Source organism: Aptenodytes patagonicus, chromosome 5 (assembly GCF_965638725.1).
Source record: "Aptenodytes patagonicus chromosome 5, bAptPat1.pri.cur, whole genome shotgun sequence".
Taxonomy (NCBI): Eukaryota; Metazoa; Chordata; class Aves; order Sphenisciformes; family Spheniscidae; genus Aptenodytes; species Aptenodytes patagonicus.
The window spans coordinates 68,308,378-68,327,266 of NC_134953.1; the positions used below are offsets into that span (position 1 = coordinate 68,308,378).

The following is an 18,889-nucleotide window of genomic DNA, read 5'->3' on the forward strand; positions in this document are numbered from 1 at the left end:
CCCCTTCCCCACCGCTGCCATGGGATGGAGGGTTGTGCCCCTGCCCAGGCCGGTGCCAGCGCTCGCTGCCTGCTGCAGCACGGCCCCGCGGCCGGGGGAGGGCAGCACGGCGCTGCGGAAGGGCCCCAGCACAGGGCCCGGCTGGGTGGCAGCAGTGGGGCTGGGAAAGGGGGAGCTCACCCTGTGCCCCCATCCTTCAAGGAACCCTGCAACCCCGCCACCCCTGGGGTAACCGCCCGGGCTGTGTACCAGTGCCACGGCACCTGCACGTCCATGCACCCACCCCATGGCCCAGCTCCAACCGCCATTCCCCCCCCCCCCCCCCCCCCCCCAGTCCCCCCCCAGTCCCCACGCCCCTTTCTGGGGTGACCCAGGCATCCTGCCCTGACCCCGAAGCTGTGGCATGGGGCAAAGGGCTTTATTGATGTTCCTGGCTGCGGCGGCTCCTCCGGCAGTGCCCAGCCCCGCAGCCTGCCCCTCTGCAGAGCACCCAGCCGGGGGACACTGCCACTGCCCAACCTCAGCAGCTGGCCCCTACTTGGCATGCGGGTCCAGGTAGCGGTGGTGGTCGCGGGGCCGCGTGCCGCGTCGGGGTCGGCAGAGGCGGCAGGGCACCCCACTGCCCTTCCTCAGTGCGTGGGACCGCCAGGCTGCCGCGATGCTCTCCACCTATGGGGATGGGGACAGGGATGGGGGGCATCAGCATGGCCACAGCATAGTCCCACCCCAAACCTGGCCCTGCCGCATCCTCCGGCCTGGAGGTGAGCCAGGGCACCCCAAGGGGAGGTAGCAGCTCACTGGGATGAGCAGGTCCCGCTGGTTGTGGCTCTCCAGCATTGCCAGCTCACTGGGTGCCAGCAAGGGCAGACGCAGCTCCCTCACAGGCAGGGCGGCCACCTCGGGCACTGGGCGCTCCAAGACAGCCTGCAGGACGTGACAGATGAGGCCAGTGATGCCTCAGACACCGAGGGTGTTTGGGGGAAACATAGCCTCTGTTCCCATCACACAGCCCCAGGCTCAGGGACAGGGCACCTGGGTTCCCTGCCTGGGCTGGTGGGGGGTCCAGGTGCCCCTGGGTGGCTCTGCCTGGGGGGGGGTTGCCAGGACCACACCACCCCCCTCTTCCCCTCCACCCCCCCCCGCGCCGTATTGCACTCACTGAGCTGACGTGTGCCCACTCCCGCACGGCCTGCACCAGGTCCAGCTCATCCACGGCCAGGCGGTCGCTGCGCAGCACCCGCGCCAGCACCACGTCAGAGAGCTCATGAAAGCCCTGTGTCCGCACCACCGCCTGCCAGCACAGCGCAGCACTGGGGTGTTGGTACTGGGACCCCACACCGGCCCCGACCCTCCATGGGCCATTGGACCCATCCTGGCACCATCCCTGCCTGGCACCCCAGCATCCCCCTAACCCGGACCCCCACCCCCTGGCACCCCAGTACCCCCCAGCCAGCCTCTACCTGGCATGCAGCATCTTCTTCCCAAACACCATTTGCTCCCTTTCCTCCCCTGCCCAGCCTCCAGCCACCCCATTCTTAGGGGCCCCGCTCCCCTGCCTCATGCTGTGTCCCCAAGTGTTCCCCATGCCATGTGCCCCTGGTGCTCCCCATGCCCCAGGGTACCCGTGCCATGCTCCCCCATCACCCGCAGCCATACCGCGGTGCAGCCCTCGATGAAGGCCAGGCAGTGCTGCTGGAGGTCTGCCTGCCCATAGGTCACTGCAGCCTGTGGGACAATATGGACACCTGCGAGGGGGTCTGGGGCAGGAGGGACCCCCTGCCAAAGCCCTACAGAGACATGGGCACTCTCGGGGACCCAGGTGATGCAAGCATCCCTATGCATGGGTGCCACGGTGCGGGTGTGGTGGGGAAGGGGCTGCAAGGTCCCCTCCTTTCCTGGCCTGCCCCACAGCAAAAAGTTTGGTGGCTCTACCGCTCACCACAGTCACCCAGCCCCGCTGTCAGCAGGAAGCACCTGATTTTCCACCACTGCTCAGGAATGTCACCCAGCCCTGGGTGGGCGAGGGGCCCTGGCATTGCTCTCACAAGGCCACATTGCAAGGACTTCCTCCCCCCCCCCAGCACTCCTTGCATGGGTACAGGGTCAGCTTAGAGCCCTGCACATGTGCCCCATGCCCTGGTGCCAGCCCAAGCCTGCCCCATAGCTGGCATCCCCCACTGCAGCAGGAATTTGTGGTGCTCTCATCCTCCCCCAGCCCTACCCAATAATGCTCGTCCCAGGGCTGGCACTGCCCATCTGGGCACCAGGAGGACACGTCCCTGTCCCCCTGCAGTGGCAGCCTCTGCATGCGGGGTACTTGGGACCAGCACAGGCAGGGTGAGCATCGCCTCCCCCTCCACCACGGCAGGGGACCAGCATTGATGCAAGCAGGGAGGGAAGGCAAAATGTTTTCTTCAGGTTTGTTTTGTTCTGGGGTTTTGGGGTTTTCTGGTTTTTTCCTCTGGGCCAGTTTTAGCTCTGTTTACGCCGTGGTGGTCTGGCACCACGTCTGGCGAGAGCTTCTGTGCTCTGGGGCCGGCATCTTGCCCCAAGAGCATCGCTTCGGCCCATGGGAGATGGAGCAAATCCCCCTTCTCTAGGTAGCAGCCTTGGTCCCACCAACCAGCGTGGCAGGGCCATTGGGACCTCCCCCCCCAAGGCTATTTTTAGGTACCCCAACTCTCAGCAGGGTTTTTGGGACTGGCCTCAAAACCATGAGAGCTCCCAGAAACCCAGTGCATGCAGATGATGGCAAGGCCCTGGCACTGGGGAGCTCTGGCCAGCCCCACTCAGGGCAGTGTGAGGACATTTCCCTGCCAGGCTATGGTGACCCCGATGTCCCTTGCAGCCCTGGTACAATGTGCCCAGGAGTTGGCAGAGTAGCTGCTGGGTCAGGCATGGGTAGGAAATCCTGTCCCACCATCCAGCCCAGAGCAGGAGGGTCAGGCCAGCTCCTGCCCCAAAATCAGGCAGGTTATTTTTAACCCTCTGTGACCCCACTGGGGTCACACTCACCTGCAGAGCCTCGCAGACCTGCTCCACGCTCAGTGTGTCCTTGATGAACTTGATACAGAGCTGGAAGGCAGATGGAGAGAGGGTGGGCAGAGCAGGGACCCAGCCCCTCTACCCACTCCCGTGACTCTCAGCACCCCCTGAGCCCCCCCAGGACATGGGACATGGGGTGGAGGCACCTTCAACCCCGCAGGGTTTCATGAGGCAGCGATGGGCTGTGGGCAGCCAGCCCAGGCACTGATTCAGCCAGGGACCAAGCTTGATGTGACCAAACCCCAGCCAACCTCATAGCCCCAGGTGGGTCACCTAACCCTGGCCATGGTCACTAGCCATGTCCTGCCACAGGGGATGGCCCTGGTGCTGGCTGCAGTGCACTGGGTGACCCCAGCTTTGCCCAGCCCTGCCTGCCAGCTGCTCTCTGCCTATGACCGTTGGGGGATCAGCATCTCCGGCTGCAGCCCAAACGCGGGCGATGTAGGTAGACGGGCATGTCTATCAGGGAGCAGGACCTCCCTCCTGCCCATCTCAGCTGCCTCCCACACAAAGGGGTCAGAGCCCCTGGGAAACCCAAGTGGATGTGACATGCAGGAAGGAGCCGTCAGCTGGAGCAGAAGGGCCCTGAGTCACTGGCAGGAGGGAGATGAGGTCACCCTGCAGCTGGGGATACAGCCATGGGCTTCCCCGGCTTGTCCTTGGTCAGCCCCTTCCCTCCCACCCCTCCTCTATGGCTCTCCCCGCTGCAGGTCATCCCCCCGAGGATGCATTTGCTGGATGGTGGGGTGGGACTCGTGCAGCTGGGGTGCTGGGTCCCCCTTTCTGCAACACCCCTTACATCCCTTCCCTGCCCAGCCAGCTTTTTGACAGCCCCGTGCCGCATCTGGGCTTTGGCTGAGCTTGTCCCCATGGGGTGACGGGGCAGGTCCCATCCCGCTGCCCCGGCACACAGCAGCCTATGGTTCCTCAGCTCCTCAGCAAGGTCCTTCCCCGACGCGGTGGGGAGGGGAAGTCCAGGCGCGAGATGGTGGGTCACGCGATCAGCCCAGCCGTAATTCAGGAATCGCTCTGATGACGTGGCCTGGCCACCCTCCCCAATGCCGAGCCGCTCCAGCTCCCTGCCCGCTCCTTGTCTGGCTCCCACCCCTCCTTTTTGCTCCCTGCTGCCTTCCCAAAACCTTCCTGCCCAAAGCAGCACCCCCTTGGCAGCACTGTAGCTGGGGTGCTGAGTGCTCCCCAGGACGGGGGCTTTCCCTACAGCATCATCCTGCCAGATGACCGGAGGGCACCCGTGGGTGATGGCATTGGGGCTTTCCTGCTGCCCTTTGCTATGTGGGAGATGTGAGGCCCCATGCCCTTCCCTGGGATTCCCCAGCCCCTGCGGGGCTCCTGGACTGTGCTGCACCCCCTCAAGGGGGATCCCACCGGAGAGACCCTCCGGGATTGAGAAGCAGGGGCTGAGCCTGTGATGGACCTGGGTGATGCACCACGGTGCTGTCCTCAGAGCCACCTCCAGCCTCCAGCCACCAGCCTTGCAGGGACCATCTTGGGGTGCTCCTCAGCACAGGGGCACTCGGGGACCACCACCCCCAGTCTAGGCAGGGCCGTACCTTGCACAGGTCCTGCAGGCCATACTCCACTGACGAGGTCAGCACCTCCAGTGCCTGCAGGCAAGAGAGAGCATCAGCATGCAGGGCCAGGGACAGGCATGGCAGCCCAGGGGCCAAGGGCACATGTCCTCCTGCCTCCATGGGAGCTCCCAGGTAGGGCATGGGGGGGGGGGAAGGGGCTGCTGCGTGTGGGCATATGAAGGTGTCCTGCTCTGGTGTCCTCATTCTCAGCATCCAGGGTGTGCACAGCCAGCTATCCCAAGGCTGGGGCAGACACATGTGGAACAAGGTGCTCCGGACACCCCACTGTTCTGGGCTGAGACACCACACACTCATTGCACTGTTAGCCAGCCAGAAAGCATCATGCAGAGCATCCCCTCCACCTTCAGCACCCCAGGAGCTGCAAAGCACCCCTACCCCTGCATCCCCACCTTGTCCCTTCCATGCCCATGGTCCCTGCCAGCCCCATCTGCACTCACGATGTGGCTGTTGAGGGTGACGCTGTTGGTGTAGAGGAACTCGATGACGGCCAGGAAGACCTCAGGCTGCACGTTGCCCAGGATGAAGGGGCCCTGGGGTGGGATGCTGCCAGGGGGGTCCTCGCTGCCTGCCAGCCCCTGGCCGAGCATCCCCTGGAAAGCCTGGCAGCGGCACGCCAGCACGCAGCGGTGCGCAAACACTTTCTGCTGCTCCCGGCCCACCACGAATGTCACGTCACTACAGGGGAGAGGGGGACCATGAGGGATGGGGTGCCTTGGGAAGCCGGGGCACGGGACACCCTGGGGCTGGGACACTCAGGCAGGGACCAGCTGAGTGCCCATCCCAGCGGGGCAGTGCCCTTTAGTTTTAACCCAGGGCTTTTCCCAGTGGAGGCACGGAGTGCTCCTTGCTGGTGGCTCCTTGCGGCCATCTGAATGCTGCAGGCGGGGTGAGCAAGATGGGTCCTCTAGAAGGCACAGACAGCCATGGGTGCCAGCACAGCCAGTCATGGGAGCTGGCACAGAGCAAGGCAGAGAAAGGCCCGGGGCAGCTGGGGAAAGTGGCTTTCTCTTTTGGCACAGCAAAGCCAGGGAAAGCGCGGCTGCCACCGGGCTTGGCCTCCTTGACTCATGGGCACTGACTCACGTGCTCAGGGATGCGAAGCCTCTGGCATCGCTCCTGGCAGGGCTGGCACTGGCCCTCCCTGCGCCTGCAGGACAAGGCAGCCTGCACTGCACGCTGGGGCATGGGGTCCCGCTGCCCTGGTCCCCCACAGCCCCCCAGCATGGTTCCCCAGCCCTGCTGCTCCAGGAAAGGGAGGCAGGATTGAGGGAAAGAGAGCGAGCAAAGGACGGGGAGTCTCCAGCCCATGTGCGCCGTGCAGCCATGGCCCATCCATCTCCTCGTCCCCTCCTCCTCTCTTCCCCCATCCCAGCAGGGCAGTGAGCAGAAGGCATGCCACCCAAACTCTAGCTGCCACGAGGCCGTGCACAAACCCACCACCCAACCCTCGTGGTGTCCCACAGAGGATGTGCCCACCAGAGGGAAGGGCACCTGGGTCATCCCACATGTGTATTGGGATACACACAGCTGGGGTGTGCTGGGCGGTGTGAGCAGAGCCTGACGGGTCCTCTGTGACTGGTTCTGTAAGGGGGACCAAAATAAACTTCTCCGTGGCTACGGTCCACAGGCCAAGTCGGGGAAGCAGGGTGCAGGCTGTGGGGTGCAGGCTGTGAGATGTGGGATGCAGGCTGTGGTTATGGGATGCAAGCTCTGGGATGCAGGACACAGGCTGCAGGCTGCAGGATGGGTGCAGGATGAAGGCTGCAGGATGTGGGGTGCAGGATGCAGAATGAAGGCTTCAGGGTGCAGGCTGTGGGATTGCAGGCTGCAGGAGGAAGGATGCGGGATAAAGGATGCGGGACGAAGGCTGATGGATGCGGAGTGCAGATTTCAGGTTGCAGGATGCAGAATGAAGGCTACAAGATGTGAGTTGCAGGATGCAGGACAAAGGGTGCGGGATGCAAGATGCGAGTAGCAGGATGTGGGCTGAGGATGGCCAGGCGCTGGCAGCCGCTTCCCCACTGCCTGGCGTTGTGGCTGGGGAGTTTTCACTGGGATTTCTCTTCTGGGTGGCCAAAATTTCAGCAGGGATGGGGATTTCCTCAGAGAGCACTAGCATTTGTGCCAGGCCTCAGCATGAAGTGGGCGAAGAGGACCACACAGCCGGCCAGCTGCCAGGCAGGACGTGCCGTGTAGGTGGGGGGCGGCCGAGGCAGCGGCTCTCCATCTCCGCTCCCCGCTCTGGGAGGAGGTGGCAGGGACACTGGGCACTGCAAGGGGGGCCAGCCGGGCTGCTGCCTGCCCTCCGGGGTGCAGGGAGGTTGGAGATGTCAAAGGAAAGCACCGGTAAAGCCAGGGTGGGAAAGGAGCCGAGCATGGGTGGCTGCCCCTGGGGAGCACGGCAGTACCCCCACTCCTGGCAAGGGCAGGAGCCCCAGTGCGGGATTTAGCCTGGGACACTGCCTTGCCCTGCTGGCACCATGCCCGGGGACAGCAGGGGTCTGGGCATACACGGGGACCTTCCCCGCCCCCCTGAGCCGTCCCGGGGGGATGCACCCGCGCAGCCCTGGGCTCCCGCTGCCGTGCGGGTGTGGGGGGGAGCGCTGCAAAAGCCGTGCGGGATGCCCCAGGGTGTGCACAAGCCATGCCTACCCCGCCAGCTGCCCCGGGCTCCCCGCACTGCCATGGGGCCCCAACCCCCTCCCGGCAGGGCTCGGGGCCGTGGGAAAGCAGCACGGAGCGGGCGCCGGGGGACCTCGGCATGGCTGGTGGGGGGGGGGTGGCAGCCCCCCGGCCCCTCACCTGAACTGAGGGTTGTTGACCAGAGTGCGGAGAGCGGCGGTGAAGGCAGCCGCTTCGCCCTGCAGCCGCGCCGAGCAGGGTCCGGCCATGGGCTGCCTCGGGGAGGGCGGCGGAGGCAGGCGGCGCAGGCAGGCGGGAGGCAGGCGGGAGGCAGGCGGGAGGCAGGCGGGAGGCAGGCGGGAGGCAGGCCGGCCTGGGGAGGCCGCGGGGAGGAGGCTGCCGCGCCGTACGACACGGCCCATTGCTAGGGAAACCTGGCAGGCAGCGCCGGGGCCAGGCAGCCGGGCCGCCGGGGAGGCAGCGGGAGCGGGGGGGTGGGGGTGGGGGGGCGGCGAGCGGGGAAGCCCACCCTTGCTGCCCAGGCGGCTCCGTCCGGGCTTTTGCCGGATGGGAGCGGAGCGGGGAGGCAGGCCTGCATCTCGGTTCAAGTGGCATCCCCTGCCGCGTCTCATGGCACGGCCCCGGCACGGGGACCTGCCCCCCAGCCGGTGGCTTTGCTGCAGAGGAGCCCGTGGATGGGGCAGATGGGGGTGAAGGGAAGCAGGCAGCTGGGATCTTGGAAAAGGCAACACACGCATGGGTTAAATGCACAAAGATCACCTCCACAGGCACAGCCCCCGTGGAAAGCCGCTGGGCATGGCTGCGTCCCCGGCACCCGGCAGTGGAGCAAACTCGAGCCCAGCGGGGAGATCTGCCCCCTGAAATGGCAAAAGCCTTCTCTCCTGCTGATGCTCCAGGCCAAAGCCCTGCAGCTCTCATGTCTGCTTAGGACACAAGCAATCGCAGGCAGAAAAAAAGCATAACCAGCCTCGCCCAAGCCCAAACCAAGTGCTGTGCCAGGGGATGCCCAGTCCCCTTTCTCCCAAGCCTGGCTGTCCCCAAGGAGCCCGTGGACGGGGACTCAGGGAGGGTGCCCATGGAGGGACCCACCTTCGCTTGCCAGCGGCTGTGGGAGGGAGAGGGAGGAGCAGGGCCCGCAGCCGACGGCAGCACCCCAAGGGAGCGGGGCCCAGCTGCCAGCGTGCTTGGCAGCACTAGTCAGCAGCAGGCTATAAATACCTCTGACGGGAGATAGAAACACAAAAGCCGTCTCCACTTTCCTCAAATAGCTCGGCAGCCGAGCCAGACAAAGGCGCATTGACGGGACAGCCGCAGCGTACCAGCTGGGCTGGGCTCCGCCAGCAGAGAGAAAGCCCGTTCGGGGTCGGGACCTCCCAGCAAACCTGCCCTCCTCAGGGCGCAGCAGGGTCCCTGGCACGTGGCAGGGCTATGCTCGATGGGTGCCCACCTGCTCACACTCTCCCTTGGTGCAGGGGGGGTAAGTACCCAAAGGATGCAAACCTTTGGGTAAAATCAAGCTGTTGGAGGTCCCAGCCCCAGTGCAGCCGATAGTTGGGGTGCAAAGTGGCGATCACAGTGGGTATTCTCCACCCCCTGCTCTTCCTTTGCATATTCAACACCAGCAAGCATTTTTCAGGGCTGGCAGGGAGCAGCTGAGGTTGGAGGGCACATGCCTGGAGCGACCGTGTCCCTGTGCTGGCACAGCTGGAAATGCAGGCAAGGCAGGAGTGAAAGGGGACGGGGCTGTCCAGGGACCAGGAAACAAGGAGTTACGGGAGCCGTGCCTCAGAGCGGCCCTGGAGAGCTGCAGTGTCACATAGCAACCCTTCATACTCCAGGAGCACAACAGGTTTGGCCCTGCTCACTGCGACTTGCGGGACCAAGGTTGGTCCTGGGCAGCCGGGAGCACTACATCGGCTGGAGACAAGTCCCCTGGCTTTACCCTGGCAGGGCAGGAGTGGGGCTAGGGGTAAGTGTGGGACCAGATGCATGCAGGAGGGCTGGGGAGGGCTTGGGAGGCTGGAGGGGAAGGAGCCGCTCACCCGTGCCAGGAGGAAAGGCTGGGGATGGGAGACCAGAGGGCTGGATGGACCATGTGTCTCTCTGCTGGATCAGCCCCAGCTGGCCGAGGCTGCTGGGGATGGAGGTGCTGGAGAAGGGAAGGCAGCTGCCACGGTCCTCCCCAGCCCCTCTACATCCAGCCCCTCAAGGACCCGCGTGCTAGGAAGCATGGGATTTGCAGGGGGCAGGGAGAAGCGAAGCAGAGAGGCGGTGGGATGGAGAGGCTGGGGGACAACCCGCCTCCCCCAGACACTCAGAGCCATGTCTACTTTCCAGGCTACCCATATGGCTGAACAGCCCTCCCCAGAGGTGGCCCTGCCAACCCAGGTGATGGCTGTGGACAACACCGAAGCCCCTCCACTCCGGGCCACCCGCCGCGGCTCCCAGCCCCCAGTCCCTGCACGAGGCACTGAGGAAGGCAAACCGCTGCTCCTGCCCTCCCGCCGCAGCTCCATCCTCAGCACCCACCTGGCACCCCTGGCCAGCCGCCACAGCTCGCTCGGGGCGGCCCCAGGGGGTAGGCACCCCTCCATCGGCCCCTGGATGCTCCACAGCCGCGTGAGCTTCTCCGGGCTCCCCCTTTTCCAGCCCATCCTCAAGACCCGCCTCGAAAACACTTACAGGATGCAGCCAGACAAAGGCTGCAAGTTTGATGCAGGGCAGGTACAGCAGGTGCTAGAGGGGACCCTGGCCAGCACCCTGGTGACCATGGTCTACAACCCTCAGGGCAGTGCCCCGCTAGCCCAGAGCCTGGCCGAGCTGCTGCGGAGCCAGGCGAAGGAGGTGGTGCCGCCCCGCTACAAGCTGGTCTGCCATGTGCTGCTGGGCCAGCAGGGCCAGCAGAGCCTGCTGGTGGCCAGCCGGGCACTGTGGGACCCTGAGAGCGACAGCTTCGCCTCTGCCACCTTCTCCAACACCTCCCTCTTTGCTGTGGCCACAGTGCATGGGGTCTACTTTGAGTAGCACCCGCCTCTCCCTCCACCCAGCCTTGTAGGGTTGCAAGGGGAGAGCAGCAGAAATAAAGAGGTTTGCTCCAGCTGTGGCTCATACTTGGTGGCTTTGGCCATGGTGCATGCAGGGAGCAAGGCATGGATGCACCTCAGTGCCTTGATGCTCACTGCAGCCCCCAGCCTGGGCTCATACCCACACTGTAGCTTCCACTACCATGGTTTGCAAAAAAACCCCAAACTGCAGCAAATACAACCCAAAAGGCTGCATCACCCTGGAGCAGGCAGCTGCCCAAGGCTATGCTACAGGGAGCAGCCCAGCCTGCTTCCCACAGCGCAAGCTGTTCCCAGGCAGATTGATTACACCAGCACTGGGGAAGGTGGTGACAGATCACCTTCAAAGCAAGCTTATGAAGCAGATGAGCCACCCTCCTCTTTCCTGGCTTCATTCCCAGCTGATATCCCATCACACCAGGTATCATAGTGCAAGGACCCAAGCAACCCACCCCCTGGGCCACAGCTGCCTTCTCCAGCTCAGCAGAAGCATGAGAAGAGCTGGGTTTGGTCCAAGGGCAGAGGCAGTTGAGAGTAAGAGTTTGGCATCAGCAAGAAACTGAGGCAGCTCTAGGGCTCCACAGGCATCAGCAAGAGCTAACTCTGCCCTTCCTGCCAGCCCCGGGAAGGGCAGTAGAGGTACCACATGGGCTCCTCACCCCCATCCTGCCTCCCTGACCTTGTCCCCCAGCAACAGCCAGTGTCAAGAGGGGTCTTGCCTGGCAGACAGAAGCAGCCCTGGGGCAAGGATGAAGGTGAAGCCCTTTTGTGACCAAGGCCCCAGCTCCAAGCAAGGCAGACACAGTTTGCCCTTACACAAATAAATTTTTATTGAGGTGAGTCAGGGATGGGGGAGCTGCACATAGACAGACCAACAGGAAAATAAATAATTCCATATAAATAAGATACATAAATAGTCCCACATGGCAGAGACTGCCCTGAAACAAGAAACCTCCCCAGGTCCCAGTGAGACAAGGGCTTCTCCAGGCAAGCCCTCAGATCCCATCCCCCTACCCTTTATCGAACCTCAAGTTATACTAGACAATTCACAATTTGGGAGCAGACAGGGCACAGTGGAGCCCAGCACAGCCCCCTCCTTAGTGTAGCAGTTGTGGAGTAGCACATACCAGCCCACACAGTCCCTGGCAGGGCAGGCAGCGCCCTTCACCCCTGTCCACCCCAGGAAGGTGTTTTCCCTACCCCACAGCAGCCAAGCCTTGAGGTCAAGGCTGTGCCAGTCCTCTCCAGGCCATGCAGAGTGTCTGTGCAACTGGTGCACCACCTTGGGCAGGACAGCCCAAGCCCTCACTGCAGGCAGCTGCCAGCCAGGGCAGGCTGGAGCACCAAGCCACAAACGAAGCACAGCCAGACCCAAACCTGGCTGCAGGGCACTCACCCACCACCTCCCTGTGCCACCCCAGACCACTCCAAGACCAGCACAACAAGAGCAGGAGCTGCCAGCAGGAAGACAGCGATTGCCCAGAGCCAGGGAGCAGCAAGAATGTCCAGACCTGCTGCTGTAACCACATCCACAAGTCTTAGTCCAGAGTCCAGCTGAGCACCAGGATACAGGGTGCCCAGGTGGGCAGCCAGCACTACAACATATCTCCCATCCCGTGGGAGGGGAGGGAGAGACCTCCACATCCAGAGAGGGTCTCCCAAGGTCCCATGCTAGGCCTCAGCCCGTTCTTGGAGGAGCTTGAGGATGTATCTGAGGCGGTGGTGGAGCTCAGGAGAGCAGCCCAGCTCCTGGATGCTGCACAGCTTGTAGGTGTAGGAGTTGCGCTCCCGGTTGATGTAGGTGACAAGACAGGAGTGGTCAGGCTTGCTAATGATCACCTTGGTGTGGTCATTGTAGAAGTTCACCTAGGAGACAGGTTGGGCTTGGTTTAACCCACACTTCCCACAGCATGTCACAGGAGCCAGGATGGAGCCACACTTCCTGCCTCAACCCGTTCCTCCTCCCTGACCTGCCCAGGAGCATCCCTGCTCCATGCCCCACGGCGGGAACACGCCAGCCCCAGCACCGGGGCAGATGGAAGCGGCTGACTGAAGCGTCATCTCCCCCATGGGCTGGACAAGCTGTGACCAGCAGTTCCAGGCACTGGAGCAGCATCCTGCACCCACAGCTGTTTTCATAGCTGGACCTTGCATTTGGGCTGTGGCAGACAAGATCTAACACAGGCCAGGAGTCCCCACCTAGCCTCCTCCCCACAGGGGTCTGGGCATCTCCACTGTGCCCCACATATACCTGAAGGGTGCCACTGCTGAAGAGCATGAGCAAGGCTTGGTCAGTCTTCACCCACTGCAGGAGGAGCAGGGCCGGCTGCCCGAGGTCATCTATGCTAGGCAAGTCACCTCCCTTGGAAAGAAGGGTCTGCATAAGCCACTGGTCCCATACATGGAAGCACTGCCACCAGCATACACACAGCAAAACCTGCACACACCCCCAGTGGGGTCCCCACTCCTAGGACACAACTCTCTGGGTGTCCACCTGGCCACAGTCTGTGAGCAGGGAGCCCCACAACCTCAAGTGGTGTGGTCAAGCCATGACCCAACATCCAGCCTACCCATGATCCCCGCCCAGGGCCCCAGCACCCACCTTCATGAGATGCTGCTCCATGTAGGATGCAAAGTAGCGCAAGACACTCATCTGTCCCTGCAGCTGCTCAGGGATGGCAGCCACAGAGAACACAAGGTGTTTGCTGTTGGTCGGGTTGTAATGCACAGTCCTGGGAGGGAGCAGACCATGAGCTTCAGGGCCACCCAGCACCAAACCCACCCCGGCACAGCCTTCCCTAGCCCCTTCAACCCGAGGGGCTTCCCCAGAGACACCAGCCCCTTCCCCATCGCTTACCTGTGGTTGGGGGAAAGTGTCATGTGCGTGCCGTTGTTGAAGAGGACCCCGATGCTGCGGTTGGAGAGCTGGTAGCCAAAGCCGTACTTGTTGGAGTAATCCACCCACTTGCTCACCCAGACAAAGTGCTCGTGGCGGGCCAGGGAAGCCGGGTTTTTCTCCGCTGGTGGAGAGGAGAGGGGGTGAGCAGAGCAGGCAGCCAGCCCCTGTCCACCTCACCTCCCCAGGGGGGAGCAGACCCCCCCACAGCAGGCTCTGTCAGTATTTAAGGTACCCCAAATAGCAGCTGTGCCTTCATCCCATGGGGAAGGGGATGCACAGCACCCTATCCCATCCTAGAGCAGTCTGACTGGTTTACCTGGGGGCATGGAGGAGAGGCAGGTCCGCAGGAGCCGGACAGCCGACTCGATGATGGCAGAGGCAGTGATGCAGTCTTCAAAGGCTGTGGAGAGAAGATGACAGGTTGAGTCAGCTGGCCCCGCTATCAGCCAGGGCAGGACAGGAAGCTCAGGGCAGGCTTGGGGTGACCTGAGCAGTATTGCTCACCCTCACAGCTGCTGGCCATCGTCCCCCGGATGGAGGGGGACACAGACTTGTGAGATGTCTCCTCCACCACTGTCTCCACAGGGCTAGAGCTGGCACTGCGGCATGATACGGGGGTGGCCTGCAGAGAGACCTGGCTTTATCACCATCCTGCCTGCTCCCCCAAAGAGGGGTGTGCACGGGCTCGGGGATGGTCTCACCTCATTCCCTTCCATGGTTTTATAGCTCATCTGCCGGCAGATGGAGGTCTTCATCAGCCCAGTGACCAGCTTGGAGATGTCATCCTTGTCCTCCAAAGAGCCCTTCTTGGCTGAGGAGAGAGCAAGCGATCAGCACACTGCTGAGCACAGGGGATAGAGACATTTGGGCAACCCCTCCCAGTAGCTCAGCTCTCCCTCATCTGCTCCCATGCCCACAGTGGTGAGGATGGTCAGGCAGCTGCCTCCCGCTTTCACTTCCCAGTTCTCATGCAACACAGGCCTTCCAGGAGGAACTGTCCCTGTGGGTTGCAGCACAGCATCCGCTCTCCAGGCACACACCCATGCCAGGCCACCAGCACCAGAAGGGCAGGGGCAAGCCCAACTTGTGCTGGCCCCAGGCAGGGGGTCTACAGAGACCCATCAGGAGGTCTCTCCAGGAGACGGGACCCACTTCTCCCTGGAGAAAGGGTCACCCAGAGGCTCCTGGGCAAGTGCATGGACTCACCCTTGGGTTTCTTCTTCCCAAAGAGTGTCTTGGTGACTTTAGCAAACAGACTCTTTGCTGGGTTGGGAGGACTCAGCTCTGGAGCCATCACACAGCTGCTGGGAGGGAGCTTCTCAGGCGTGTAGCCCTGCAGAGAGGTCAAGGCAGAGGTTTAGTTTCCATAGCCCACGTGCTCCAGGCAGAGCAGCTGCCCTGGGCTGACCGCAGTCACTCACAGCCCTCCTGACAGCCAGTCTGTGTTTCTGTCAAGCCTTGACCCCACAACTGGCATCAGTACAGGAAACAGCCCATGCTATAGGGACAGGGCAGCAGGAGCACACCAGACACCTCAGTTCCCCTGGCTGGCATTTGGGCAGGACAGTGGCTGCTTCCTTTGAAGGACTTGGGCTCCAAGGACAGCACCCTGCGCCCAAAAAGCCTCATCCCACCTGGAGAAGGGTCAAGGCCAGACCCCCACCCACTCACCTTGAAGAACTCATGGTCCAAGATCTCCTCAAGGGTGAGGCGGTCCTGGGGGTTGCGTCTGAGGATGCCAGCAATGAGGTGTTTGGCAGGCAGGGAGAGGAAGACAGGGAGGGTGTACTCCACCTGCTTGATACACCTGTAGGTCTCCTTGAGGTCGGAGGTCTCGAAGGGAGGGTTCCCACACAGCAGGGTGTACCTGGGAGGAGACACATGTGCCACCGTCACATCCCCACCAGGCTTGTGACTCAGCAGCACTTAAAGCAAGGAAGTTATTGGCATTTGGCCGGCCACACCTGGCCAGGAGCACCACTTCCAGCCTGGGCAGCCGCACTCACATCCGGCCACACTTCCTCCTAGCAACTGTTTAGAGCAAAAGGCGAGGAGCCCTGGGGAAGGGGAGAGGGCTGGCAGAAGGCCACCCCACTGACACCGCTCCCACCCCCTGTACGGCCACCAGGGCAGAAAGCAGAGCAGGAAGCTTGCGGGCAGCAGCCGGGCGAGGAGCTGGATGTGCTGAAGCAGCACAGCTATCGCTCCCCGTACAAACAGAGCAGCAGCTGCCACCAGCCACCGAGATTTTCCGTTGTTTATCAGGTTCACAGGGTGATCAAGCCTGCTTTGAACTGGAGTTGAGCGCAGCAGGAGAGCACCTGCCCTTTGCAGCTCCCAAGCAGCATCCCGGGACGGCTGGCAGCACCCGCTCCAAAGTGGGGCTCAGCAGGATCCGGCCGCCCACTCCCCTCCCCCTGTCTTTCGGCAACCACTGCAAAACCACGAGGCAAAGCGCAAGAGGACTTCCTCATCATGGCTGCTCCACAGCCCGGCTCTCCCCCACCCTGCGCAGGCAGGGCTGCCTGGACCCCTCCCCACCCAGCAGCACAGACTTACATGACACAGCCCAGAGACCACACATCCGACTCTGGCCTATGGCCCTGCCTCAACAGCACTTCTGGGGCCAGGTAGTTGGGGGTCCCACATATTGTCCTGTGGGGCAGAGCGCCAGGTCAGTGCATGCTCCTCATCCCCTTGCAAACAGCCTTCCCGCACCCAAGCCCTGGGATTTAGCTTGCAGCCTGTCCTCCCCCCCCCCCCCCCCCCGATTTTGCTCTTTGTGGCCCAAAGCACCCTCCATCTACAAGAAGCCCCATACAGACTCACCCCCCACCCCCCAGCTCCCGGTTCAGGAGCAGCTGCTCCTGGGGAGCCGTTGGGAAGAGCTTGTCCTAGAGCCAGGGAGGAACAGAGCCTTTGTGTCCCAGCCCCGCACAGCCGGCAGGGCAGCCGGGCAGGCACAATAGCAGTAGTCAGCACATTGTTCTCCCCGACGGCTTCAAGCTCACTCCTGAAGGAGCCACAAAGTCCCCAGTCCCCTCGCCTTGCCTGCAGCTGGGGCAGGAATGACCCTCCCATCCCACCCCAGGAAGGGGCCCTAAGGCTTCCCCTCCCCAGGCCAGGAGGGACCACTGACCCCTTCACCCTCCCAGGAAGTCACAGGAGGAAGAGTGAAACCTCGGAGGGCTCTGGAATAGGGAAACCTCAGACTTACTTTTTCTTCTGGTCAGAGATATCCTGGCAAGCAGCTAGACCAAAGTCCCCCACTTTCAGCTCCATGTTTTCGTTGATGAAGAAGTTGCCTGCAAGTCAAGGGCAATGCATCACCACAAGTCCCTCTGGGGCAGCTCGGTCCCCACACAGCACCCAGCCCCGACCGCAGCACTCACCGAGCTTGAGGTCTCTGTGCAGGATGCCCTTGAGGTGAAGGTATTTCAAGCCTGAGATGATCTGTTTGAGGTAATAGCGCACTTCGGGTTCCAGCAGAGTATGGCGGGCCTTCCAGATGTGGGCCAGGGACTGCAGAGGGAAAGAAGGCAGCTTGGTGATGGCAGGCAGAGAGAACAGGCAGCCCTGCTGACTAGGCAAGGGGCAGGCAGGGTCAAAGCCAGTTCTTCCAGAAGTTGCACATCCACAAGTAATCCTTCTTCCACAGCCATGACCTCAGCAGACTCCCCACACAAGGTTGAGGTTGCTCAGCACAGCCAGGGGTACCACTGGATTTATGGTGGCCCCACTAGGAGCTAAGGGCTGCCAACATGAGCAGGCAGCCTGAGTAGGACAGGCAACCGGCAGTGTCCCCAGTGCCATGTGAAACCACACAGGTTATGGCTGAGCTCAGAGGGTATGACAGAGCAGGCAGCAAGGCAGCCCAGGAGAAGGAGGGTGCTAACAAAGCACCTCAGATAAGGCCTGCTCCAACCAGCCACAGCTCTGTTTAGGAGATCCTTTGGCAGGGAGGCCACACCAGCGCTCACCTTCCTACTGCAGTGCTCCAGGAAGATGTAGATGCTCTCTGCATCCTCAAAGTAGTGGGAGAACTTGACGATGTGCTTGTGGTGCAAGTCCTGGTGCAGCTCAATCTCATTGGTGATCTGAAAGGGAGCAGCAGTCCCAGGTGAGCACAGGGTCCCTGCTGTGCCCCACCAGCCCAGCACCCCACCAGCCCCACGGCACCCACCTTCTCCCGCTGGTGGGGTTTAGCCACCCGGCTGTGAGGAATGACCTTCACAGCATAGGTTTTGTTGCTGGAGAGGTCTGTCATTTCATAGCATCGTGCAAACCCACCCTGCAAGGGAAGAGGTGGTTATGGATGGGTGAGAGACAGCTCTTTGCCCCTGCCTACGAGCCGCCTCCTCCTCCTCCATTCCCTTGCAGCACAGCCCAGCAAGCATCACACGCTCCCTCCTGCTGCATCACCCACTAAGATCTGAACTATGATGCTCTCAACCAGGGATTTTCTTCACCCAGTTCCTGTAAAACCTCCAGGGCGTTTTTCCTCCCACCATGGCCGGACTCTGCATCTTTCCACATGACAGATCAACGTGGAAAGTCCTGCGCAGGGCAGGGAGCCCGGCGACCGGAGGCCACCGAAAAGCAGCCCCATGGAGACAGGTTTTTCCTGCCGTGATGTCAGCCTCCAATCTGCACACTCAGCCACCGAGCCCGCCCGGCCCGGGCTGGGAACCGGCACCCACCTCCTACACACACCGCTGGCAGCGGGAGGAAAAGTTGCGTGTGGCGGAGCGGCGCGGGCCGGCACCCCTGGGAACTGGGGCACCCGCCGGCCCACGCACGCCCCGCGGGGCGCCCCGAAACCGATGCGACTCCGATAGCCGGCGAGGCATGCAGCCAGCCCGGGTGATTCACAGCTTCCAGAGCTGCTGCGGGCCCGCCGGGAGAGGCGGGGAGGGTGGAGGTGGCGTGAGGCAGCCGAGGGGCCGCATCCAGCCCCGGGCCACACCGTGGCGGGAGGGGGGGAGGTCGAGCAGGCGCGCAGCCCCCCGCCCCTCCCCGCGCCCGCCCCGGGCGGTGGCTCCCAGCCCCGCTCAACCCGGCGCGCCCCGGCCGGTGCCCCCCGCGGCGGCTCGCTTCCCCCCGCCCCCCCCCCCATTCCCCGGCACCTTTCCCAGCAGGCGTCCCTTGCAGTAGGAGCGGCCGGAGATCGGGTCGGTGATGATGCGGGTGGTCTCTGCCGCGCGGGGGGGGCGCGCCGGGGCGGGTGCGGGCTGCGCGGGGAGGCAGGCGGCGGGGAAGGGAGGGAAGAGGCCGGCGGGCTCCATGGCGGGCGCGGGAGGAGGAGGAGGAGGAGGAGGCGGCTCCGCGGGGCTGGGGCTGCTGCTGCTGCTCCTCCACCGCCGCCGGGCCCCACGCACGTGGCCCCGCCGCCGTGCACTGCCGCTGCTGCCCCGGGAATCCCGCCGGCTTTATCAATGGACGCGCTGACGTCACCCGCGGAGCCCCGCCCCCGGGCGGCCCCGCGCTGCCCTTAAAGCGGCCGCCGCACGGTGAAGGGTGAGTGGGAGGGGGCGGCGGGGTTCTACGCGCCTACCGGCACCTCTTGGCCGCCGGTGACCTGGGGGGAGTCCAGCTACGGCCCTGCTGCCTCCACCGCACAGGGCCCC

General features: G+C 63.2%; 3 protein-coding genes across 3 annotated transcripts; 1 reads left to right on the forward strand and 2 right to left on the reverse strand.

The window, feature by feature from the left end:
• Nucleotides 1-382: 382 nt before the first annotated feature.
• BTBD19 (BTB domain containing 19) lies at nt 383-7,702 on the reverse strand. The gene is made up of 8 exons (XM_076338245.1): nt 7,461-7,702; nt 5,096-5,333; nt 4,617-4,670; nt 3,016-3,075; nt 1,657-1,725; nt 1,160-1,291; nt 799-924; nt 383-669 (listed from the first exon to the last, which is right to left on the reverse strand). Exons 1-8 carry the CDS (start codon nt 7,700-7,702, stop codon nt 535-537), a joined length of 1,056 nt encoding a protein of 351 aa, XP_076194360.1. The 3' UTR covers nt 383-534.
• Nucleotides 7,703-9,647: 1,945 nt separating this feature from the next.
• DYNLT4 (dynein light chain Tctex-type 4) lies at nt 9,648-10,330 on the forward strand. The gene has a single exon (XM_076338246.1). It carries the CDS (start codon nt 9,648-9,650, stop codon nt 10,323-10,325), a length of 678 nt encoding a protein of 225 aa, XP_076194361.1. The 3' UTR covers nt 10,326-10,330.
• An 838-nt stretch (nt 10,331-11,168) lies between these two features.
• PLK3 (polo like kinase 3) lies at nt 11,169-18,568 on the reverse strand. Its single transcript, XM_076340329.1, has 15 exons — nt 18,389-18,568; nt 17,446-17,553; nt 17,243-17,359; nt 16,655-16,784; nt 16,480-16,567; nt 15,822-15,917; nt 14,934-15,129; nt 14,469-14,595; nt 13,964-14,073; nt 13,767-13,884; nt 13,579-13,662; nt 13,221-13,383; nt 12,966-13,095; nt 12,615-12,725; nt 11,169-12,229 (listed from the first exon to the last, which is right to left on the reverse strand). The coding sequence occupies exons 1-15, from the start codon at nt 18,545-18,547 to the stop codon at nt 12,035-12,037; spliced, it is 1,932 nt and encodes a 643-aa protein (XP_076196444.1). The 5' UTR covers nt 18,548-18,568; the 3' UTR covers nt 11,169-12,034.
• Nucleotides 18,569-18,889: the final 321 nt, after the last annotated feature.

Coding starts and splice junctions, on each gene's coding strand:
- BTBD19 (XM_076338245.1), bottom strand. CDS start 7,702: ATGGGCCGTGTCGTACGGCGCGGCAGCCTCCTCCCCGCGGCCTCCCCA. Junction 1,726..3,015: donor AGGTCTGCGAGGCTCTGCAG/GTGAGTGTGACC, acceptor ATTGTCCCACAG/GCTGCAGTGACCTATGGGCA. Junction 1,292..1,656: donor TCATCGAGGGCTGCACCGCG/GTATGGCTGCGG, acceptor CTGTGCTGGCAG/GCGGTGGTGCGGACACAGGG.
- DYNLT4 (XM_076338246.1), top strand. CDS start 9,648: ATGGCTGAACAGCCCTCCCCAGAGGTGGCCCTGCCAACCCAGGTGATG.
- PLK3 (XM_076340329.1), bottom strand. CDS start 18,547: ATGGAGCCCGCCGGCCTCTTCCCTCCCTTCCCCGCCGCCTGCCTCCCC. Junction 16,785..17,242: donor TGGAGCACTGCAGTAGGAAG/GTGAGCGCTGGT, acceptor TTCCCTCTGCAG/TCCCTGGCCCACATCTGGAA. Junction 13,384..13,578: donor CCTCTCCTCCATGCCCCCAG/GTAAACCAGTCA, acceptor CCTCTCCACCAG/CGGAGAAAAACCCGGCTTCC.